This window comes from Astatotilapia calliptera, chromosome 7 (assembly GCF_964374335.1).
Source record: "Astatotilapia calliptera chromosome 7, fAstCal68.1, whole genome shotgun sequence".
NCBI classification, from domain to species: Eukaryota; Metazoa; Chordata; class Actinopteri; order Cichliformes; family Cichlidae; genus Astatotilapia; species Astatotilapia calliptera.
Genome location: NC_137428.1, coordinates 66,989,320 through 67,013,515, shown reverse-complemented (window position 1 = coordinate 67,013,515; position 24,196 = coordinate 66,989,320). Strand labels below are relative to the sequence as shown.

The 24,196-nt window shown below is 42.9% G+C and overlaps 3 protein-coding genes across 14 annotated transcripts in view; 1 reads left to right on the top strand and 2 right to left on the bottom strand.

Moving 5' to 3' along the window:
* Positions 1-84: 84 nt before the first annotated feature.
* Positions 85-4,806, bottom strand: agk (acylglycerol kinase). The gene is made up of 14 exons (XM_026176668.2): positions 4,529-4,806; positions 4,409-4,448; positions 4,248-4,327; positions 4,083-4,158; positions 3,856-3,981; positions 3,646-3,740; positions 3,421-3,490; positions 1,759-1,838; positions 1,616-1,673; positions 1,253-1,400; positions 1,060-1,157; positions 855-925; positions 687-771; positions 85-566 (listed from the first exon to the last, which is right to left on the bottom strand). The coding sequence occupies exons 1-14, from the start codon at positions 4,636-4,638 to the stop codon at positions 432-434; spliced, it is 1,272 nt and encodes a 423-aa protein (XP_026032453.1). The 5' UTR covers positions 4,639-4,806; the 3' UTR covers positions 85-431.
* On the top strand, positions 4,766-21,725 carry nup205 (nucleoporin 205). Of its 4 annotated transcripts, none has more exons than XM_026176652.2 (42): positions 4,766-5,248; positions 5,764-5,906; positions 6,067-6,238; positions 6,405-6,549; positions 6,853-7,012; positions 7,202-7,430; positions 7,525-7,689; positions 7,794-7,969; positions 8,134-8,250; positions 8,355-8,492; positions 8,623-8,773; positions 9,063-9,268; positions 9,352-9,534; positions 9,896-9,946; positions 10,253-10,462; positions 10,583-10,820; positions 10,907-11,096; positions 11,243-11,363; positions 11,618-11,696; positions 11,777-11,941; positions 12,068-12,192; positions 13,893-14,007; positions 14,166-14,315; positions 14,466-14,537; positions 14,640-14,797; positions 14,885-14,965; positions 15,048-15,239; positions 15,341-15,542; positions 15,639-15,737; positions 15,907-16,052; positions 16,245-16,436; positions 16,534-16,655; positions 16,838-16,970; positions 18,963-19,089; positions 19,206-19,279; positions 19,426-19,554; positions 19,780-19,906; positions 20,079-20,251; positions 20,396-20,525; positions 20,725-20,853; positions 20,994-21,070; positions 21,265-21,725. In XM_026176652.2, exons 1-42 carry the CDS (start codon positions 5,221-5,223, stop codon positions 21,415-21,417), a joined length of 5,973 nt encoding a protein of 1,990 aa, XP_026032437.1. In that variant the 5' UTR covers positions 4,766-5,220; the 3' UTR covers positions 21,418-21,725. The 4 variants fall into 4 exon arrangements, with proteins under 4 accessions (XP_026032437.1, XP_026032435.1, XP_026032436.1 ...); XM_026176650.2 differs by having other exon boundaries at positions 15,904-16,052; XM_026176651.2 differs by having other exon boundaries at positions 14,463-14,537.
* Positions 21,292-24,196, bottom strand: part of fgd4a (FYVE, RhoGEF and PH domain containing 4a) — a 54,958-nt gene continuing 52,053 nt past the window's right edge. For all 9 annotated transcript variants that reach the window (XM_026176657.2, XM_026176661.2, XM_026176659.2 and 6 more), the window contains one exon: positions 21,292-24,109. In XM_026176657.2, coding sequence (XP_026032442.2) covers positions 23,846-24,109 — 264 coding nt within the window. In that variant the 3' untranslated portion in view covers positions 21,292-23,845. The remainder of the gene's footprint in view (positions 24,110-24,196) is intronic.

Genomic DNA, 24,196 nt, shown 5'->3' with positions numbered 1-24,196 from the left:
GCAGAAGTGCAGCTTTGATGGCTTTATAACCTTGATATCGAACACATAAATATCACAAAGGGAGAAAAACTGCTTGCACCGAGGTGGGCAGACATTATTTTTATTGACCATGTTAATAGTGAACTTTTCAGTAAACATCCTGTAAGACAGCCTGTACATGGGTTACTGGCTTAGAAAAGAAGCCTTGGTCCTTTTACATACAGCAAACAGCCTGTAAGGTAGTTGTTTTTGTAACTGGTACTGAATATTTTATGTTTACATGGAGTAAAACAGCCCCCATCAGCACTTCATGATCATTTAAAAAACTGCTGGCGAAGCAAAAATCCATTTTGAGGGTGAACTCTGGGTTTGATGGCATCTGGTTCTTTGGCTTCCCTCGAATTCGGCTTCTGTCCCGCTGTTCTTGTCTTCTTTCGGCTTCTGTTTTCTCATCACTGGATCTGTGAGAGGAGCTGCTCTCTGCGCTCGGCACTGATGAAGAAACGGAGTTTCCGTGGCAACAGCCTTACCTCCACAGGCATCGCCTCATACTCCTCATTGTCGATGTTGTAGAAGCCAGAGGCGCCCTGCGGGGACCGTGGCAAAGTTAAATGTCAGGGCAAAAACTCGCACGCTGATCTTCTGGAAGTAGACTGACTTATAGAATCACAGCCTTAAAGCAGGTTTGATTTTAAAGGATTTCTGACCTCTGGCAGCTGCAGCCAGCAAGCACCAGCCTCCAATTCTGTGGCATTTTCAGTGAATACAGTCGGGTCTGCTGCTTTTTTATTGCTATTATGAAGAAGGATTAAAATCATTGAATGCATTTTGCACAATCACACACTTTCAGAAATTTAGGAAAAAACACTACTGACCCTGCAGTAATGAACTCGCCCACGGTCAAGTTGTGAGGCTCTGCACTGATCCTGAGGGAGTCATTGATGCGCTGAAAATTAAAATAAAGAATGCAAAAACTTCCGAGAGGCACAGAGCACTTAAAAGGGGCAGTGACATGATGTTTTCTTTTGTTTTTCTAAGAATAGCAACACAGCTTTACATATATAATGGTTTTTAACTGACCCTCTCCACTGGGTTTTTGTTGTGTGTTTGAATAAAGAGCTCTAGCGTTGACAGCTGCTGCTCCTCCCACTTCTCTGGCTCTTCCACTTTTGGAAGCTCTGACCAAACACACAACCACCAAAGCAACAATTAGACAAACAGTGTCCTGGGCTGTTGTGCTACAAGTTGTTCAAGTTCAGTCACATTCGCTCACCTTCAGCTGGTGGGTTCCAGTAGTTCTTCAGCCTGTGGATGATGCGGTGGATCAGATTCGGCCTGGGGGCCTTCACAGGGGGCAGGTCGGGGGGCCGGAGCGTGGGAGCCAAATAGGACACAGAGACATCCCGGACCAGAGGCCACTCCTAAAACATAGTAGTGAATGAATAGTGTCATTACCGCTGCACCAACTGACTCGTTTCAAAATGTACCCCCAAGTTTTTTTAAGGATGTGAAACTTACACTACAACAGGTTAATGGAGTGAGATGTTTGCTGTTATTTTCAATGCAGGAGAAAATAAGGGGAAATTGACATATTAATCGCTTTGCCAGCATGTTTAAGGAAAGAGAACATCCTTACCCTCAGAGTGCTAAACCAATGCGCCGCATTTGTCTTCAGCGGTCCGAGGTACCAATATCTGTAGGGAAACGTTATGGTTAATTATTCTTATATGTGAAGAATCGTTGTCTTCCTCGTCTAGTTACAGTGTTGAGTAATCTTACTTGCTGATTTTTGAAGCCACATCTCTAAAAGCCCCCCAACGCAGTCCCATCAGAGCAAAGACTGGCTGCTCTTTCTCTCCCTGGGAAAACAAGCACATACACTTCAAAGTCAAACTCCTGTCCAAGTGTTAAAACAATGCAGTTTCTCCCAGTAGACATGTCACCTCGTTCTCACATTCACAAACGTGGGTACTGACAGCAATACTCCATCAGTCTTTTACAGCTGACGGCTAAAAACTACATTTGAACATGTCTCATTTTTAAATTCCCACTTTTATAGAACTGAGAATAGTTTCAGTGCATCATTAAATATCAAGGATAACAACATGTATATGTAAAGTACTTCTTTTTAAAATGATGCATTCAGCTTTGTATTTACTTCCTCACTTAGCTAGTTGTCAATTTATTTATGTATTTATTTATTTTTATTGTATTTTATATTCTAAGAGTCAAACACTGTCAGTTTGACTGAGTGTAGAATCAGAGCACCACACATCTCTACTTGTAATTACAGAAACAGTCACTAACTTGCCATTGCATACTTTATTTACTTTATTGAGTCGGCCATTATTGACCATTTGCAGGAAAAGGGATGGGTATATGATTCTCTATACCTCATATTTTCTACCTGGGATTTGGTGTCGTGGGTCGAGCTGCTTAAAGTCATGTTTTTCCACCACGTAACCACGCCAGTAATTTCCATCCACTGTTTGCTCATCCTATCATATGGCAGCGGTATGCATCTGTTTACTTTTGGGTAGCACATCACCAGCTGCTAGTCTCTCCTCCTTCTTGACCTGGTTATACTCCAGAGTTTCTTTGTTTGTTTTGATCTGTGCTTTTTTAGAGGTTGTTGAAGTAGCTCCTTATTTACTGAACCCTAATTGAAAACTGAAATTCAGCGCTTGCTGTCAGACAGTCTGGCTTGTCTTTCAGTTGTGTGCGCTAGGAAACATAAACAGGTGTCACTGAGATGGGACAGATACTGCAATATGACACTTTTATATCATGGAAAAATGTATATTGTTGCAGATGATATGATATGGCACAGCCCAAGTGCCAAGGATTCTGAAGTCTCTGGGAAGAACTTTTTTTAATTACTACACACCTTGGACATGAAATAATTTGCATGAAGACCTGAATTTAAATTTGCTTATTTCTTCTGCTGAATTTAAAGTCGACAACATGGCAAAAGAGAATATTAAATATTAAGAAGAAAATAAAAAAATAATAGTTTATGTTTACGTTTAGGCCAACGTGTATTCAAAATATGAAAAGAAAGTCAATGAATAAATACGTTTGAGTGGTACAAAAGGAGAATAACAGAAAATCATCAAAATAAATCAATGTATATATTTTTTAAACTTGAAAAATAATGTCACATGGAAAAATCAGAAAATACTCACAAAAACTGATAAAACGCATTTATTTTTTCTTGTAATTTTCTTTTATTATAATAAATATTCATATATGTTTTTTAAAATATATATATATATTTTACCTGATGGCTTTTAAAATAAATATTAAATAACTTTGGAAAATGTGCTTTATGAATCCAGTTTACCGGCTTACTGTTAAAAACAGCAACATGTTTTTAAATAAGTACAGACATTAGTTTGTAACTTTAAGGCTATGTAGAGCAATATATAAGCAGTTTCTCACTTTGATTTGGAGCACATCCAGCGGTACAGTTTCTCCCTTCAGTATTGACAGTGCCGCTGATGTGATGTCCCTGGAAAATGAATGATGTTAAAAACATTCTAGTTAATGGAAGAAATCGGGAATTCTGTACTATAGATTTACTGAGTGACATGATAACAACCCAGTGAAGTTTGTCGTGGGAATATGTAATGATCTTTTTGTGTGTGATGCTGAAACATTACTTACTTGACCTTGTTGTCACTGAGGAGATGAAGACTTGGACTGAGGGAATTATGGGAGCCTAGTGGAATGAATCCAATTGGTGTCTTACTGAAGACGTCCTGTGGTCAGAAAACATCCACCAAAAGAAAGATTTAATTACGTATCAGACTGAGTATAGTTATTACAGACAACTGATGTCAGATTAACACAGTTACTATATTACATTACACCTACTTGGTCTGGCCTTCTCAGTAAACCTGTGATCACTTCCTGCAACGTGCCATCTCCTCCAGCCACGATCAGCATGTCTGTTTCTTCCATTAACTCGATCAGTTTTTTAGCCTGACCTTCATAGTCTGTCTGTAGAGGGATATGTAATATCTGGATGTGATGTCATGCTCTGTGACACTCTCAGAGACACTATTACCTGATAAATATCCAATTGAAATAGAAAACAATACCTTGACTACTGTAATCTGCACACCAGCCAGGTGTAAAATAGGAGCAGCATTCTTTTCAAATAGGTTGTTGGCTTTCCTGGAGAAAATTAACACAGGAAGCTGTAAATATTCTGAGAAAAATTAAACAAGACTCTCAGAGAGACGTCTGGAGATTATGCGTCTTACCCGTTGCAAGCTGCAGGGTTCAAAATCACAGTTGCTTTCCTGATTCGCTCCTGTGGTGCTATCTGCTGCTGTCCATATTCCTAACACAAATGATGATGTTAAGGATAACTGTCACAAAGAGGAAACTTGTGTTTTGGAGTAATAATTCAGTGACACCTTACCCTGGCTAATAGACACGCCTCTCTGCGCAGGACGCTGTCACTGATGAAACATTATACATAATTAGGACGCGAAAACGGGAATTTGTGCACTCTGTCTCATTCATAGCATGAAATACCCACCAGTGTTTTCCATACAGCCAGTATCCACCGTAGGACAAGACACACACAGCAAATGTGCTTTTCTTCCAATGATTTCGCAAAGTCCGAAACACTTTCACGACTCGAGCCATGACTGTGATTAAACTGTTTTCAAAACCTCAATTTTAGCGCAGTGGTACAGATCATTAAACGTCATAAACGACACATTTTCATCACAGCGGTCACAGACTCACAGATATAAGACTAGCATGGGCATTTTGGTGTACCGTCAAAACAGTCGGAAGCAAAACAAGAGCCTCAAACTCATGGTTCCGCTTGTGTTTTGATTTTTTTCGGAACTATTTCTAGTTGCATATTTTTTCAAGTATTGCTTTATATAAGTCTCCTAAAATATTTTATTTTTTAATCTTTTTTTTTTTAAGTTTACATATTGTAGATATAATTAAATGCCTTAAACGCTTTAACTTACAAGAACTACAATTCCCATAATTGCTAATGAGGACGGGGCCATCATTCGGAGGACCCCGCCTGAAAAGAGCCCACATAATCATGAAATAAGATATTTAATCTACTCAACTAACCAGCGGGGACATTAAATTAGGACTGATAGATTCGTTGTTCACTAAAAGCGACCAAAGCATTACAGAAGTTATCGTTTTAAATTTCACACCGGCACAAACCCAGAAGCTTCTGTCCAACTTAGTGAGCGTATCATGGCGGCGCAGATGGCGGTAAATTCGGGTAAGGTGTATATTTTATTAAATAATTGGATTTTGTTTAATTATTGCATCAAATCTCAACCTCTGTTATGCACTGAAGCGCAGATATATGCGCTTCTTGGCCGCAGATTTGTCGATTATGATATGTTTTGACCACATGTTGTTGGGTCTGTCAGGCTAACATAGCTTAGCCTTGCCCATAGCAAATAGACGTTAAGTTAGCTGAGGTTAAATAACAAATTAGTTTTACTCATTTACATCGAACTAATTCCCACACTCAACCTGAAATAGCAGGGAGGGATGACACGACTTGTCTGATAGATCAGCTTGAAATAAAAGTGAAACTAACAACTCCGGGGAGGCAAAGAAGTGTCTGTACTATACTTCTGGAATCTTTTAGTGTCTATAGGATAGGCAAAATGCCGCAGTGGTGTTAACAAGCATGGTTATAGCAAATTAACTCGAAATGACTAGAAATTAGTTGTTTGCATACTTGTGTGACGACCCAAAACATCTGAAGCGTGTTTACTCCGTCAGGAGCCAGTCTGTGGGGGCCACTGAAAGAGCTCTGGGAGACAGTGGACGGAGCTGTGTTAAGGAGACAGCCCGAGAGTGTTCACCTCCTAGACCTACAGCTGAAGAAACACAAACCTCACTTTCTGTCACTTTTTAAGAACCCGGTAAGATGGCATGAATAGGTCATTTAAAACACTGTAATTTCTCACACATGCAGGTCACGGGTGTTTGTTTTTTGTTTTTTCTCCAATGTGTAGCTTGTAGTTACAGTCTGTCCTCCGAGACTCTGATATTAACAGCGTCTTGTCTTCTCTTCATTTTTAGCCAAAAAGTGCAGAGCAAAGAGAGAAAGTGCGTAAAGCCAGCACAGAAGGCATCGCCATCCAAGGTCAGCAGGGGTCACGGCTCCTTCCAGAACAGCTTCTGACAGAGGCTTTCATCCTCAGTGATCTCTTTGACATTGGAGAGTTGGCAGCTTTGGAGCTTCTCTTGGCAGGTAACATGAAGGGAAAAAATCCCCAACTTTATCCAGCATAGATTAATTCCATTTCATCTTATAGGTAAAGTGTCACTGTAGTTAATTGTGTAGCAGGTTCTATGGATTGTCCTGATCAAACACTGAGATTGAGCTCTGTTTCTTTTATGTAATCATCTCTCTCCAGGTGAACAGCAGCAGCCCTATTTTCCAGGACTGACACGAGGCCTAGTGGCCGTGTTACTTTACTGGGATGGAAAACTTTGTATGGCCAACTCTCTGCGCACACTCATTCAGTCACGACAGGGCAAGACCTTCACCCTGGATCTTAGGTAATAACGGTGTCTAAAAGTAGTACAATGAAACAGTGATAGATGCTGTTAAGGTCCCGTATGATGAAGGTGTTTTTGTCCTGCTTGTATTTTTTTGGTGACCATTGTCCTTGATGTAAATATGTAAAAATTGTGTGTGTTTCTGTTCTGTGTCTTGTGTACTGTTTGTTTGTATATGTGTCTTTCTGACTGCTGTTACATCCAAATTTCCCCTTGTGGGACAATTAAAGGATTATTCTATTCTATTCTATTCTGTTCTATTTGAATCTTATGTTTGACAATGTCATTTGTTTTCTCCTTCAGTGGAGAGCTGGTGGCTTTGACAACACGATTTACAGATGAGCTCATGAGCCAAGGTCTGACCAAACGCATCCTAACTTTGGTGTCAGAGATAAGCGTGACGCGTGAGTTTGAACGCCTGCAGAAAGAACGCGGATTGGGCAACGAAAAGCACAGGAAGGAGGTGGGAAGTAATCTTTTGTATAAATTTTAACCAAAGATATAAATCTTCAAATTGCTTTGTTTTCTTTTTCCAGTGTTAAAGGAACAATACAGTGCCACTAATTCTCTCAACATAGAAACATAGAGTGTAGGAATGCAGAGTGGATTATGGAAAATATGGATTACATGTAGTTTCTGCATCTGTCACCAGGTTGCAGACCTCATCAAGGAATGCCGACAGGCGCTTGCAGACAGCCTGTTTTCATGGACCTGCCAATCACCCCTGTCAAAAGATGACACTCTGGCACTCATTGGCCACCTGGAGACAGTTACAGCTCAGGCTGATGGCTCACTGGACAGTGTTAGCCTGGCTCTGGTTATGGCACTGCTCTACTGCTTGGATGTCAGTTTCATAGAGCAGGGGACTGAAGATAGAGATGGTAAGTTCGTGTTGATGGTTTTGGTTTTCTTTCTTTTTTTCCTGTTGAAATCACTGATTCCAAAAATCATCTGCCTGCGTGTGTTTTCCTCCAGATTTGCTCCAGGCACTTCCATTGCTGACAGAAAGGCAGTATGTGTCTGCAGTGCACAGTCGCCTGATGGACAGCCAACCATGGAAGCTTCCGGGGCTGCAGGCCGTGTGTCGACTGGCGTGGGCTCTGTTGCTGAGAGTCCTTTCCCAGCTGCCACAGGGCTCAGGTAAGCACTGCATTCCCTGAGTCTCCATTAAAAATGCCCTTCTAATTCTTACGTTTTCTGAGATAACAGCCATTTCATCTTATTGTACGTGTATTTTTGTGCAGCACTGGTTGAGTTCACCGAGGCAGATGAGGCTCTGGCTGATCAGGCTCTCCTGGGCGATGTCTTCTTGTTTATGAAAGAGGGCATTCTGGGATGTGAGAGTTTTTCCCAGGAAGAGTTTTACATCCGCCGCGTCCATTCACTCATCACAGACTTTCTGGCTCTTATGCCAATGAAGGTAAGAGATGCTGCAGGTGCTTTTAACTTAAGACTGACATGTAAAACTATAATATGGATTTTAACTTATCAGATTCAACATTCTGTAATTATCACATTTCATTTATTTATCTATTTTTGCATCTTAATTTAAATATGTAACAAGCGTATTTTGGCTTTTTGCAGGTGAAGCAGCTTCGTAACCGTGCCGATGAGGATGCCCGCCTCGTGCACATGTCCTTACAGATGGACAGCGAGCTTCCGTCGTCATTGCGGAAGGACTTGGACCACCTGATGATCCTGGTTAGTGGTTTGTTTTTTTTTACATATCCATATATACATACGAGGCAGTATTACCTCTAACCTTTTATTACTGATCGATGAGAATTTTTGGTTTGTGTTTTCAGATAGGGGAGTTTTACAGCAAGGACCCATTTGGATTAGAGCTGGGTTTGGAGTTCTGGTGTCCCACGGAGTCTCTTCAACACAGCTCCCTGCAGGGTTCTTATCTGGGAATGGCCCTGCAAAGACCTCCACATAAACAGGTAGGGTTCGTGTTTTTGTGACTACTGTTACTGATTGTCCAATTGATTTAGATTTGGGGAGGAGGGGTGTGTGTGTCCGTGGCTTCTTTTTGTTTAAAGGTGTTTTTATATTTTGTGATTGTTGACACAGGTGGTTTTGTCCAAGTTTGTACGTCAGATGGGAGACCTTCTGCCGTCCACCCTCTACATCTCCTATCTCCGTATGTTAAAAGGACTTGCCAATGGCCCTCAGTGTGCTCATTACTGCTTCAGCCTGCTTAAGACCAACGGGGCAGCACACAGTAAGACTAAATTTAGTCTTTATTTATTTTAGTGATATTTCAGTTGAAATCAACACATTCGATTTGAAGTTAAGCCTTTCCACAAAAGGAACTTTATTATGTTGTAATAATAATAATAATGTGTTTGTCTGTTTGTTTGTTTGTTTTTTAAATAAAACAACATTTAAATTTTTATTTTATTTACACCATTAGAATACTGTCTGGGTTCATTATTATTTATAATTATTTAAATCAAAAACCTTACCAGCGTGTACTGCAGTGTTCTCTAATGCATACTAATCTTGTTCAGGTGACAACATCCAGGGAGTCTCAGGCAGTCCGGTGTCCTGGGAACATTTTTTTCACTCACTCATGCTGTACCATGAAAACCTGCGACGAGACCTCCCAAATCCAGATTCGGCTCACTACCGCCACCCGCCACTCAGGGGCATCACCCAAAGAGAGATGGAAGGACTTACCTCGTTTTTGCAGTTGCTCACCACCATCATCACATGGGTATGCCACAACAGGCATGGATTTGTGCTGCTATGTGGGTGTAAAATACCACAAAGTCAGATGTTAATTTCTATCTTCTCTAGAGTGAAAATGCTCGACTGGCCTTGTGCGAGCATCCCCAGTGGACCCCAGCTGTCGTGATGTTGGGATTGCTTCAGTGCAGCGTTCCTCCCGTCCTGAAAGCTGAGCTCCTGCACTGCCTGGCAGCGTTTGGAAAGTCACCGGAGATCGCTGCTTCACTCTGGCAGTCGCTGGAGTACACGCAGGTAAAACAGAACAATGTTTTATTTTTATTAAAAATGACAAGAGTTTACACTGATAGGGTCAACATTGTTTGTCATGTGCAAATAAAATATGAATTATGATAATATCAGAAAGTCACAGACTCCCTTTCTACTCTTACGATATTTCTCTACATGTTAAGCTTAATTTCTGCACTAAAGCTGTCAGCAGACACCAATGCTCTCACCACTGAAATGACTATAAGATGCTGTAAACATGCAAATGTCCAGTCCTCATGATTGCAGCCATTTCTTAAAACCTAATTTCCAGAAAATAAACATCGTCACTCTTGTGTTTCTATCTGTAACTTTGTGTTTTGAAGCTTCTCATTTTGTTGTCAAACAGATCCTTCAGACGGTGCGAGCCCCCGGACAGAGACAAGCAGCAGGGATAGAGGTGAGATTTTAGTTGTTTTTGTTTTTTCTCTTCAGCAAGCGTAATGGTCAGAGGGTTTAAGCCTGTCTTGTTGTAAAGAAAAACAATGCAGACAGGTTATCGGTCTGATTTGTCTTTAAATGTTCTTCTGTTTGTAAAATTGGCACTCTGAGCAGGTCTGCTGTAATTGGGCCGTTACAGATCTGCATCATAGATCAGTAAAACAGCTGGAGACTAAAAGTTTTACTTTAATTTGATCGATTGCTAAACATCCTGTAAAAAGAGGGACGTGACTCAAACTTTGTGAATTATTTTCATGGCCATCAGGTGGAGCTGAATGAGATCGAGTCGAGCTGTGAGGAGTACCCACTGACACGATCTTTCTGCCACCTGATCAGCACCTTGGTGGAGGGAAGCCTGCCCGTTAATTTAGGAGCAGGGTTGCGTGTGCCCGGCTTTCAGCCCTACTTGAACTTCTTGCGTGACTCTGTGTTCCTCCCCTTCCCCACCAGAGCGTATCGTCGCCCTGCTGAGAAGGTAATGCTCCCTCCTAGCGTCAAGGTGTAGACACGAAACATAGATTCACTTTTAACTGTGTAAATCTGCTCATTTTGTCCCCCCCCCCCCCCCCCCTTTCATTTCGTTGCCGTCTCCCAGTGGGAGGTAGCCGACTCTGTCCTCGAGGTGTTCCACAAGCTGCTGCGGGACTACGAGCCCCAGCCGTCTGACTTTGTCCAGGAGATTGTGGAACTGCAGGGTGAGCAGGTCCCGGCCCATAAGCCTCCGGGCCACAGCATCATGTTCCACCTGCTCAATGACTCGCCCATGCTGGCACTCTGCCTCAGCCTGCTGGAGGAGGGGGTCCGCCAGCTGGACACCTATGCACCTTTCCCCGGTGAGAAAGCATGCACCGCTGTTAGGCAAATGGAGAGAACTTGTGTCTTTGTTCTGACAGAAGAGTGCATCACTCTGCCCTTACAGGTAAAAAGCACTTGCAGTCTGCAGTATTGCACTGCTTGTGCCTTTTGGACTTGGCTCTGCAGAAGGAAGCAGTGTTCATGGATCTTCTTAGGGAGAGCCAGGCCTCTCTGCTGGTTTCTCCCCTGGAGCAGCTCCTCCAAGGCGTCAGCCCTCAAACCAGAAGGGCTGATCACATTGTCAACATTGCGAGGTAAACACATCCTTTTTTAATTTTTTAAAATAATGTTTGAACTGTAATGTATTTTTGTTCACTTTTTATTAATGTTGGCTATTCAGTAAAGCTTATAACTCAGTCTTTGCAGCACAGTTCTGAACTCTGCCGTTTGTCTTTGGCAGGTATCTTTACCACAGCAGCTCAAACCCAGAGGCCGCCTTCCAGAGCGCCAAGATTCTGCGTCGCATCGCCAACTACCCAAACATTCAGATCAGGCTGGTGGGAGACTTCACACATGACCAGGTACGTCCAAGTCGGAACAGTCTGGAAACGCGTGTCATACTTTGAATTGGATGGAACAGTTGCCTCGATATAAACTCGTTTGTCTTTCAGTATATATTAGTAAATTAGATCTGTGTAAGAAAACGGCTTGAACAGTATTGAAATTTTCAAGGTGACTTGGAACAGGTTTCATGAAACCTTGGGGTGTTTTTGCTGTGTGCATGTAAGCGTTAGCTGTGTTAAAGCAGGCATTAATTTAAACGTCTCCACTTCAGGCTGTAAGTGACAAGCTCATGGCAGGCTTTGTGGAGTGTCTGGACAATGAAGACGCAGAGGAGGGCACAGAGAAAGATGGTGAGACGATCTTCACCTATCAATTATTAAACCTGTCACACTCAGACTTACTAATTTACACCTTAAATACTAACTTTCAGACGTAGACTCACAAAAGAAGGTGGCAAGGATCCGGCACGAAACCCAGATCCATATTTTGAACCTGCTCATTACGTCTTTGGAGTTGAAGGCACCAAATCTGGCCCTTTATCTTTTGGGCTATGAAGTGAAGAAGCCTGTGTCGTCAACCAATCTCCAGGACCCGGGTGAGAGTTTGGCCTTTACAGTGAATATGTTCATTTTAGTAGCAGTTATGATGTTTAACACCGTTTGAACCTTTTATGGATTAAGTGGAAAGAAAATCAGATGATTTAAGTGTGTTTGTCTTACAGGTGTGTTAGGGTGCCCGCGTAGCTGCCTGCACGCCATCCTGAGTCGGCTGCAGAGAGGCACAGAGAAAAGATCGGGACCTGCACTCACACAGCAGGCCCCGCACCTGGCTGAGCTCTGCTACCAGGTAATATTTAACAGCGCTCGCAAAATTTCAAAATCTCTGGTAGCCCTTCCGGCAGACACTCTTCAGTTTTTGGTAGCCCAAAATAAATTTAAGTAGCCTGAAAAAAAATAAAGGACAATTTTTTGATTGACTTAAAAAATTGTTAAAACACAAATTACAACAACTGTAAAAGAATACAATCATCAACTCAAATATTTGGTTCTAATTGAACAGAAATTTCTATGAACTTGTAAGAACTGTGTAGAACATGGATCAGTCTGTGTCAGATCCTGAATCTGACATTTCCACTGAAGTCACGGGTAAGAGGTAAGTGGAACCAAGATCATTTGCTTTGTTTGCAAAGGCTGCTACATTGTGCCAAAGGTAGTTCACTCTTTGCAACATCGCGCTGTTCTAAACAGCTTTTTCTTCTGCGTTTCTTCTGGACTTCTTGTTGTGCTTGGTTTATTTTTAGTAGTTTTTTTGCAATTGGCGTTTGTTCTGGGAAAGATACTGCAGACTGAGCAATAATGCATTTCTTGCATTTCTCATGGGTTCTAATGGGGTCTTTCTTAAAATTACTGGTCCCAGTAACAAAGGTGCTTGTTATGGAAGCCCGTTTCCGCCACTAAAAAAAAAAAAAAAAAAAAGGATCCACAACTCAAAATTTCGAGTTATTAACTCAAAATTTTGAGAAAAGTAATGGATACTAGCTGTTTTGTTTTTATTTAGTGGTAGGAACGGGCTTCCATAGCTTGTTGACTCAGAAATCGAAGGAAAGAAGACACACCCGGCAGAACATGATGTTATTTAGCTCGTCATATTCCAGCCACAGAAATTCTTTTGTCCATGAAACCAAAAAAAAGCTGCGCTTTTGTTTTTGCCTCATAGCCTGATTTGTCATATCTTTTCCGTTTTGTGATCGGCTTTCTGATTGGTGGTCCCTTCTTCACCCTGACCTGTCTTATTTGGCTCTGCAGAACTAAAATACCTGCATAAATCCATCTGCTTTTACACAGGCACTTGCATAATGGCCTGTATTTATATAGTGCTTTACTAGTCCCTAAGGACCCCAAAGCGCTTTACATATCCAGTCATCCACCCATTCATTCACACACTGGTGATGGCAGCTACATTGTAGCCACAGCCACCCTGGGGCGCACTGACAGAGGCGAGGCTGCCGGACACTGGCGCCACCGATCAGCCAATGATCAGCGATTCTCTGCGCAATCAACCTGCATCACAGGTTGAAGCTTGCTGCGGGAGATTTCACTTGTCACGTTTGAATAGTAAGCTAATGAGTGATAAGACGATGTCAGAGGAACTGGTGCGCAACTAATCTGTCACTCACCAGTCAGTAGCTGCCGCTCTCTATTCACAGTTTGCGCCATCGCAAAGTGAAAGTGAAGCAAAAAACAAGCGGAAATTCAAACGCGATTTCAATATGTCACATACTGACAGCTACGTTTGCCAAAGAATGCAAAAGCATTGACATATTTTTTTTCTTCCTATGACAGCCTGACGGGCAGGGCTGAGATGGACTTTGGTAGCCCGACCAGAAAAATCGCTAGCCCCGGGACGTCGGGCTAGCGATTTTGCGAGCCCTGTTTAAACGAGGCCCAATCTCTGCAGTGAGAGATGTATCTCAGCTAGCAGGAGGATTTTATGTTACAGAATATTTCAAATTTCTTTGTGTTTGTCTGGTTTTCTTTTTCTCTCAGGTGATCTACCAGCTGTGTGCTTGTCCAGACACATCTGGACCCACAATGCGCTACTTGAGGACCAGTCAGGATTTCCTGTTCTCACACCTGCAACACCTGCCCTTCATCCTGCCAAGTGAGCTCAGAATCCCTGCTAACCTTGTTAAATAAAAGGCGTTTTACCAACAAAGCAGTAGCATTAATTTGAAACGAGTTGTTGTGTATCCATGCAAGGAGGAAATAATGGGCAGAAAACACTGCAGGATTCTTTTCTCTCTTCCTTCTTCTCCTCAGGTAACCAGATTGCTGCCCTCTCCCAGATGTCTTGGCTCATGAAAACGGCTGCAATCGAGCTGAGAGTGACCTCACTCAACCGCCAGCGTTCCCATACACAGCGCCTCGTCAGCCTCCTGCTGGATGACCAGCCACACGCTCAGCATGCAGGTAAAGGAAAGTTGCTCTATACTTTCCATGGCTGTAAATAAAAGCTTAAAGGATCTTTTTAGAAAACTTTCAAGCCCTCACAGCTGACAGTCCTGTTTATTGCAAAGGAAATTTACAATATGCACCTAAAACCTTTTTATTTTTTAGCAGATGGGGAATCTGGCATGGAAGACGAGACTAGATCAGTCAGCGGTTTTCTGCATTTTGACACAGTTTCTAAAGGTTCGTGTCACAAGTCCACCTTCAAATTTAGAAAGATATTAGAAGAATACATGTGAGGAGTTTTTAAGAATGACCCCAGATCGTCTCGCTTTTCATCATCAGTGCGCAGGAAGTTACTGAGCGTGCTGGATGCCATCGAATTCAGCCAGGATATGCCTGAGCTGCTGCAGCTGGACTTCTTTGAACGCACTCAGATAGAGCAGGTGATCTCCAACTGTGAGCACGTCAATGAGCAGGGACATACTGTGTGCAACGTTAAGGTACGTTTCCGGATACGATGTCTAATGTATTTTCTTGATCTGATGTGTTGTTTCAGCCTCTGAAGTTGGTTTTCATTTTCCTCACAGTTGCTTCACAGAGTGCTGGTCGCCGAGGTGAACGCGCTGCAGGGAATGGCAGCGATTGGACAGAGGCCCCTGTTAATGGAAGTGAGTGAAACTCACAAACTGACGTCCTGTAATTTTAGCTGAAAGCTGTAATTAAATTCCATTACTGTTTACTTTGCCTTAGGAGGTGAACTCAATCCTGCAGCAAGTGGTGGAACGTAACCGTGTCCGTCGGAGCCTGAGTGCAAAGCGGCATGCGCTGCAGTCCTGGAGGAGTCTGGTGGAGACGCTGCTGACTGCCTGCCCAGCTGATCTGATACCTGCTGATGAGCGGCAGCTCATCATCAGGGATCTGCTGCTGGACCTGCACGATAAGGTCAGTGATCACGTCAGCGTAGCAGTAATATCCAGTCCTGTCCAATAAGGAACTGGTCTCAGTGTTCAATACTCAAGTTTTTGTAACTGTGCTTTGTCTAGGTGTTATCAGAGGATGCAGCAGGGGAGTTGATGCCCATTGTTGCCGGAGCGGTCTTCACACTGACAGCTCACCTCAGCCAATCAGTGCTGTCTGAGCAGCAGCAGGGGGTGGGATTAGAAGCATCCTCTGGCTTTGCGTCAATCGCCAACTCTGCGCTGCACCTGATCCTGCGCAAGCTGCTGGACTTTATACTTTCTACTGGTTAGTGACTCATAAACCCACATTTCTCACATGGGGAAACTTTTCAGGATATACTTTGATCCCAGTACGTTTTTGTAATGTCTTTCACACCTTAAGGAGGCGGATATCAGCGTCTGCGTGCTCACCTGTATGGCTCTCTGCTGTATTATCTGCAAATTGCCCAGAAACCTGAAGAACCGGACACTCTGCAGACAGGTACACAGAAGCAATCACACACTGCAGGTTATAATAAGAGAGTCCTTTTGGACCTCTCTTTATTTGACAAAAAAGTCATTGTTAGTGTTTTCTGACATATACTGTCTGTTAGTATCATTTCAAAGGAACGGTGGGTTTGTCTGAGAAAATGTCTTTGTGTTTGCAGCAGGCAAAGCAATGTGGGAACGTCTCACAGCTCCTGAAGATGGTTTCTCCAAACTGCAGCGGGAGAACCTTGCGATCATCGAGAGCTACGGCAAGGCCCTCATGGAGGTTGTGTGCCGAGATGCCTGTGACGGCCATGAAATTAGCAGAGTAAGGGTTAAACCTACATGAAGCTTTCTCTGCCTATTTCAGCCTCTTGGTGATTTTTTTTTTCTTTGCCCCCAATCTTGAAGCATCCTAACATGCTTTTCTGGAATGCCAAGTATCTTTTGCTTCTATCAACACCTCTCTGTTTTAATGTTAACCAAGCCTAACAAGTATTCTGCCCCCCCGCCCTGTTAGATGCTGGCCATGGCCGTGCTGGACCGTATCCTGTCAATTGACCGTCAGAATCAGTGGCTGCTGTATATTTGCAACAGTGGCTACCTGCGGTCGTTGGTGGAGAGCTTGAGGCAGGATGATGTGGCGCTACAGAGCCTGCTCACACCACAGCCACCTCTCCTCAAACCACTCTACATCTTTGAAAGCAAGATGGTGAGGAGACAGTTTTCAGTATTTAGTTTCTAAAATTGAACACAGCAGCCTCAATGAGTGGAAGATTGTGAAGCTACAAGCTTGTTTGCGTGTTTAGGCTCTGCTGACTCGTGTGGCTAAGACGGGGCAGGGAGCCGTGGAGCTGTTGCGCTGTGGGCTGGTGGCACAGCTGATGGAGTGTCAGGTGTTTGACATGGTGCCCGACAGCGACGCACACAGGTATGGATGTGGGGATAGGAGGAGAGAGTGAGAGGACTAGCTGTCTTTTTAAAAAGTTCTTATATTTGATATGTAAACATCTTCTATCCCTTTTTAAAACAACTCTGCCCTTTATTCAGAGCTGTTGAAATCTATATTTCTAGTTTCCCTTGTGTTTGCATCTGTTCCTCTATGGTTTGCAGGGTGATGAGGGACCCATCAGGCTTCATCCCCAGCCCTATGGACCGTTACAGACAGATTCTTTTACCAACCTTAAGGCTCTTTCAAGTGATTCTGACTTCCACCTCCATAAATCACCAGCAGGGGGCAGCACAAGTAAGTGTGTAATGTTGTTAGACCTGAGCTTTGTCATTTCAAATATTGTCACGTGTCTGAGTTTATTATTTTATTTCCTGTTCTGGTTTGGTTGATTTTTTTTTTTTTGCTCGGCTGAATGTAGGGCTGTAATAATCCAAATTTTAGTAATTGATTATTCGATCAGTTATTGAGTTATCAGGTAAGAAATCCTATGTTATGTCAAAATGAATTGCTCATTGGTTTCTTGCAATAGTTGTAATTTTTATTTTCTTTTTTTCTTCTTTTTTTTTCAAAAATGCACAAAAAAATAATAATACATGTTATTTGAAAGCGCCTTTCAGAACACCCAAGGACACTGTACACAGCAGAAACATTCAAAGCAGGCAATTTACAAAATCATAAAACATTAAAGATAAAACAGATTTAAAATAGCAGAATGGAAAAAGTTATGTGGGATTAGCTTTTCTGAACAGGTGAGTTTTGAGTCTAGCCTTGAAAAGAGAAAAGGAAGTGGTATTTCTTATATCAGGAGGTAGGGAATTCCAGAGCAGCTGAAAGCACTGCTGCCCATGGTGGCGGGGGGGCAGAGTGGTGATCTGAACCATATCAGAGAGATATGGAGGGGAGAGTTGATGAATAGCCTTAAATGTTTACAAAAGTATTTTAAAATTGGTGCGATATTTGACTGGGAGCCAATGACGCTGCTGCAGGACGGAGGGGGTGATGTGGTGATAATACGGGCAGCAGAGTTCTGGACACGTTGAAGCTTAGATGTATAATCTCTAGAACAGCTGAATCCAAATAAGGCATACATGCAGCTTAAACTAAAGCCTAAAATAAAATGGCAAAAAGAGAGAAAATGACGTCTTCTCAGGTTGATTTTGTATATGATCATGTGTATGCGTTTTTGTGTGTGTCTGTTTGCTTAATCGTGTTAATGACACATGTGCACGTGGGAGTGTGAGGTTTTAAAGAAATATCTCATGACTACAATGATGAAATTCGAGCATGTGGATATTCTCTGTGGTTTGTCCTATTTTGATGCAACGTTTCCTGCTGCAGGAAAAAAACAACAACTTTGTGGTGGTTTAGATGTCAACAATGATTCAGTGTCCAGCCTAGAAAGTCCCGGGCTAGTGGCTCAGTTTTTACTAGCCTATGTGTATTTTACTTCGCTGTGGAGAGAGGGGGGGGTGAGCTTTCATTTTTATCTGCTTAAATATTAATGTCATGAACTTAATATCACATTTTTCCTGTTTTGTATATTTTACATAAATCTGTAAAATAATGGTATTAAAGCCTTGAAATGAAATACGGTCTAGTACACCCCACACCCCCCTTTAGATTCACCCCTGCTGCAGCCTTCAGCAAACTGCCAAAGTCAAACATTGCATCAGACTAAGCTAACAGTTCATCTTCATACGCATGCTTTTATTTAACTTCTGTAGCTTTACTGTAGATGTTGGATGGGAGCAGCTTCAAAGCTTTCCTTTGGTGTGACACACGATGGTTTGCTTGAGGACTCCTGCCAGTTTTTTCCCAAGTAAAGGTTTTAACAGTGATTACAGGAGCAGGCGGCCCTAAACCTGAGCTCATGGTCTCCTTAACGTCGCCCCCTCTTTGCTCTTTGCCGCGTAGACAGACTCTTGATTCATGTTAAACCATGACGTGTCATCTTCACCCCTGCTGATGCGTTATCAGTGTTTTTGTTGAAAGCCTGGGGGCTGCATGGGCTTAATGATGTGGTACGTTTGATGCACATGTGTGCCTTTAGAGAAGTTTCAGTTGCAGGTCTATTTCCAGTTGCAAATGTGGGTGAAACACTCACGCTTATATGGGGACGAATGAGCCCCACTGAGTCGTGGAATAAACAAAGCATCAAAGCAGAAAGTGATCAAAGTGGTTTTTTTCTTTTTAAATAATGGAGTTATTTGAGTTACTCAATGAATCGTTGAGTTTGATTTTTGATTTGAAAGCGAGTAATAAGTAACAACAAATATCTGTGTGCAGGTTCTCCAGTGGCTGATAGTCCATGCAGACACCATTCAGTCCCTGCTGCGCTGCCAGGAGCTCAGTATGGGAGCTTTGCAGGAACTTTCTCTGCTTACTGGCATCATCAGTAAAACAGCTCTGCCAGGTACAAAGATGAGCAGTCACCCTGAACTGAAAGCACAAAGCTCTTTTAATGTTACATCAGCCTTATGCGAACCACGTGTTTATAATCAGTGACTCAGTAACTACTTGATGTCTCAGGTGCCCTTGAGATGGGTGGAGAAGTCAACAGCGCTGCGCTCATGGAGTTCCAAGGTCACATTAACAGATTCCAGGTCAGATGATGCCCTTAGTTTTTATTACATACCAACCTGTTCTAACTTTCACTTTTATCTTGTTCAACCCTCTTTAACCTCTGCGTCTACTGTTCAGTGTGAGATTTGCATAAGTGGCAATGTCTCTCTCTCTCTCTTTTTTTTAGCGCCTATGTCTGTCTCTGCTCGGCCGTCTGGCAGGAAGTGAGCGGGACAGGTTGCTAAAACAGGCTGAGATCTCTGCACCTGGAGACTCAGCAGAACGGCGAGAAGAGATGGAGGTGGCCATGCAACAGGTTTGACGGTTATTCTGTAAATGGTAAAACTGGAGATGCAAAGTGTATTCTCAGTGCCAGCTTCCCCGTTAGCATATTTATATTTTACGTATTCCAAGTGTGGAGTGGACACTTTGGGGCAAAATCCACAAGAGAGGCACTGAAATGTCTGGAGTTTTCTCTCTGTAATCAGGGTTATCAGTTCTGCATCGTCAATGACTTGAACCTGCTGTCCTTTGTCCCAAGGTGTGTGCTAACATCATGGAGTACTGCCAGGCCCTCCTGCTGCAGAGCTCAGCCCAGGCTCAGTTCAGCATCTGCCTCTTCAGCCCGTCAGGCAGCGAGCCAGCTGGCAGGGACGGAGCACGCACTGGTCAGTGATATTCTACCCTAACTTATGAAGAATAAGGATTTGGCTCATGCTAATCGTTAATGTGGCTTAGCCTATGGTTATGGAATGTTTTCGGAGCTTGTGGTGTTCCTGAAGTTTCCGGTTTATGGAAACACTTTCAGTTTAACGATAGACTCTTCCTCCTCTTTTCAAGACCTTTCATCCACTGTGCCATCGATGGCTTACTCTCGGGTCCCTAGTCTTGGTTTGGTCTTGTACCTGCTCAAGAATAGTGCTGCTGATTTCTTCCGGTTCCACCAAAGTCACAGGCAGAGCCTGGGAAAGCTTCAGAGCCTGGATCAGCTCCCACCTGAGGAGCTCAAGGAGGTAATAGATAGATGCAACAGTGTATATAGAGATATAACTTCACCACCGTCAGTTTACCAAATAAACTTGCAAACTTGCACATCCTGCATACGTTTTGATTGTTAGCGTTGTTTCCCGTCAGTTCTAACCACCTTTTCTCTGTAGTTGTGCCAAGGCCTGGTTTCAGGCCCAGGAGCAGTGGAGAAAATCTCATCAGTGCAGAGGAGCTTGCTGGCCAAGAGACGACTGGTCCAGCTCATCAACAACAGAGCCAAGCTGCTGGCCTTGTGCTCCTGTATCCTTTGCCCCTCGCAGACACATTTGTAGAAATGGGATTAACAAGATTAAACCAGGAATGATAAATGCTACGCTGAAACTGCCTCTGCCCATCATGTCTGTGCCATATAGTGTTTGATTATCTTACACTGATAAGAGTTATTAAAAAAAGTGCCACATGAGAAGCTGTGGACAGCCTTGACCTGACTCCTGCTTAGATGTGATTGAGACATGCTTATTCGTGCTGTGGCGTCACCTGGAGTACTACTTGTTGCATTGTATACCCACTGACCCCAAAGACTCGCTGCTGCCTGGATCCACTTTATACAGATCACGCCTCGCAGATGGTAGGGGCACATGTTACAGAGAATACATGCCAATAATAGGTTCATTGCACTTTTTGGTTATTGAGAGCAGATGTGGCATAGACACTGTATCATCCCTGGTTGAGTAAACATGAACATTTCTGTATGTTCAAATTCTTTAGACTCATTCAGCGGGCTGCAGGCCAGCGGAGGCCGAGGACTAAGCCTATCCAGAGTCAGCCAACAAGATCTAGATCTGGTAAGAAATTTCTGTAAACTGGTATGAGTCTGCAAACTAAGACGTGTTGTACCTCTTGTACACAGTTGTACATTCTGGGGCAGTTTCCTAGCCATGCATTAAGCCTCGGCCTAAACCATAAGCATTTGGAGATTTTCATCAGGTTTTTCCTTTAGCCTGGAATTAATCTCTTTCTCTTGTCTGTGTGATTGCAGCTGAAAAGCGACATGGCTGCAGGATTTGGGGAGGCCCTGCAGAGGAAGCTGCTGGAGGTGGAGGGCTTGTACAGCCAGGTCCGCTCTCGCTATACTTTTATCCAGGCTCTGGTCCGCAGGATCCGCGGCCTGCTGCGACAGCCCAAAAGCTGAGACTGGCCAAGATCCGATTACCTTCTCTGTCAGTTTGAACTTCTGCCTTCATAACAGGCAAAACCAGGACACTGCTAAGGACTTCATGTCTGGCAACATCACTCCTTTCTACTGACCCGACCTTCCTCTTCTATAACTCGTAGTGTCAATTTCGATCATGCTTACGTTCACAGTGCAAGTAGCACCATTTGAGGAATTGAGAATGTGGAGAAGAAAAAGCAGAAGAAATTTTTACTTGTTAAACTGTATTTGATATTCTTGTTTGTTCGGATGATTTTTGTGAAAATAAACTTCTTTTTCTAAATCGGTTAAATGTCCAGTTCTCACCTTCCTCGCGCCATAAATGGCCTGAACGACAGTGGCTACGGGCACCTTTCATTTTTAACGGGTAAAGACGAGGTTACCGTCTGCTGACATTTGATTAGCCTGTATTAATAGAAATGTTTTTCAAGCTTCTGACTCTCACAGTGACATTTTCACGCTGCTTTTTTTTGTTTTTTTCTAACAGCTTATCACACACATCACAAAGACGTCGACCACTGCTGTGCTGAACACCAGTGACTGATTCCACCTATTTTTACATGCATGTCTGGGTTTACTCATTTCAAACTTCTTATCAGGAGAAGCAAAACCAGGAACCAAAACAACAAGATGCTCTTTGTGAAAGTAGCATCACAATAGCTGACAGAAGTGGGCAAGTGTCACACTGAAACACACTGTACACCAGGCATTCTAGTGCCACGAGTCATTTAATCTCCCTTTTATTTTCTTTGAAGGTACACTTTATAAGACCGTAAAGTGCGTAGATTCTTAAACCTTTGGGAAAGGGACGAGAGGACGCATAAAAATCTAGCTTTTACATTCAGATCTAGCAGACAGAAGTTTTGTGCTCTTAGTTTTTATTTGAATACAGGCGACTGGGGGCGGGCGGAAATAGTTCAGAGAGGTGAGCACCAGCATTGAGCACGGGGGGAGGGGGGAAACGCCGTGGAAAATATAGGCACATTTCCTCACCACAGTCCATCGTGGACTGTGACTGATCTCTGTGACACATTTCATGGGTTGGTGGTGGAAAAAGGAAAAAAATAATCTTAAAATAAGGGATGTACCGAATGCTCTTCTCAGCTGACACACGGAAACATTTGTCCCAGGTTTAACAGATCATGCTCGCGTAGTCTATAAATTACTTTAAATAATAAAATTAATTACAGCATTAAAAATACATTTACAGTTGTTGCACCAGCTTGCTATACCGATTGTGCTGCATATGCATCCGAACAGAAACCCTGACACGTGGATAATGACGATCCCTGCTCCTCTCTCTGTGAACACGCTGACGTGTACAAAGCTGCCATTTCAGATTCAGCCAACTCTGGGACTGACTGGTGTTTTCGCCCATCACAGCTACGTAACCGCAGGATGAGAACTAAATTTACATTTGCAGATAACGTTGCTCGGGGGAGGTTTAGAAATGCACCGAACTGCATGTCGAACAGAGTCTTCACAGTAGGTTGTAACTATTTTGTGAAAAAACACTGCTGTAACTGGACATATATAAAAATATCATCTTATATATCAACACTGGAATTATACACTCCATTAAAAAATTGGCATAGGATTAAAAATCGCATCCACCGGGCTCTACTTCTAACAGAATCCATCTTTACGTGTTAATGTTGCTTCATCTGTAAGTTTGTTTCAGATTAAAAGGTTGAAACTTTCTTTTGCTTTTAAGAGGAGAGATGAGACCATCATTATCCAACCACATGATCACTGTTACAGATTTGGAACAATCTCAACCAAAGAAAAGGGGAAATACTGTAAATTCTTTATAGCACATTTAGAGGTTTTTCTATTTAATAGAAACCAAGTCTGACTAATGTCTGTACATAAAAACAAAACTGTTCATTTAGGGAAAAAAACAAACATTTATACTGTACATGTACAGAGAAATACAGCACCAGCAGACTTAGTTGGACCACCTTTCCTGCTGTGATTCACATCCTCACAGGGTACTTTGTTAAGTCTGCGGTAGTCCACTGGCTCAAGTCCACGGAGAGTGATTTTGCGCTTTCATTAATAGTGCCTGTTTGAGGGAAGGCGATCTATCCTGAGGCCCCTCTGTTCTAGTGTTGATTGTATCAGAAGTGTCTGTTAGTAATCCAGCACAGCTCTAGCAGTGAATCTTGCAGGAGAAAATCCAGACGTTAACAAAGACACACGAGAGACACGAGGAGAGGCAGCTTATCCAGCACTTTGTTTCCCATGCTGTCTTTAAGATAAAGATTCGACGACAGAACGGATAGCAAGTGTTCGTATTTTGTGCATGCAGAATAAATCTGCACATCCCATCTTTTTATTTGAACAATCCAACTGCAGTTTGCATGTTTGCAAGTGCAAAAGCAGTTTGTTTGTAGAAAACAAGCCCTTATGTGTTATCAGTGCTGGCTTCCTCCGTGTTGTTGTTATCCGACACGCCGCTGCCATTGGTCTCGGGACGTTCCGGTATCTCTCCCTTCACCGCCACTCGAATTACTTTCAACCAGCGCTGCTTAAGTTCCTCGGTCTCAGCAGCAAAGTTGTGGGTGGACTTGGACTGGGAGATGTGGAAGCTTGCCGGTGGGTCTGTGGGCCGGGTGGTGTCGTCCACAGAATAACCCACCAGGGGTATGGTGCACTGTGCTTTTACATCCTGAGAGGAAAGTCAAAGAAGAGATCGTCTTCACTGTGAATGATCTGCTAAATGAACATATCCAATCATATTTTTGGCTTGAAGTAG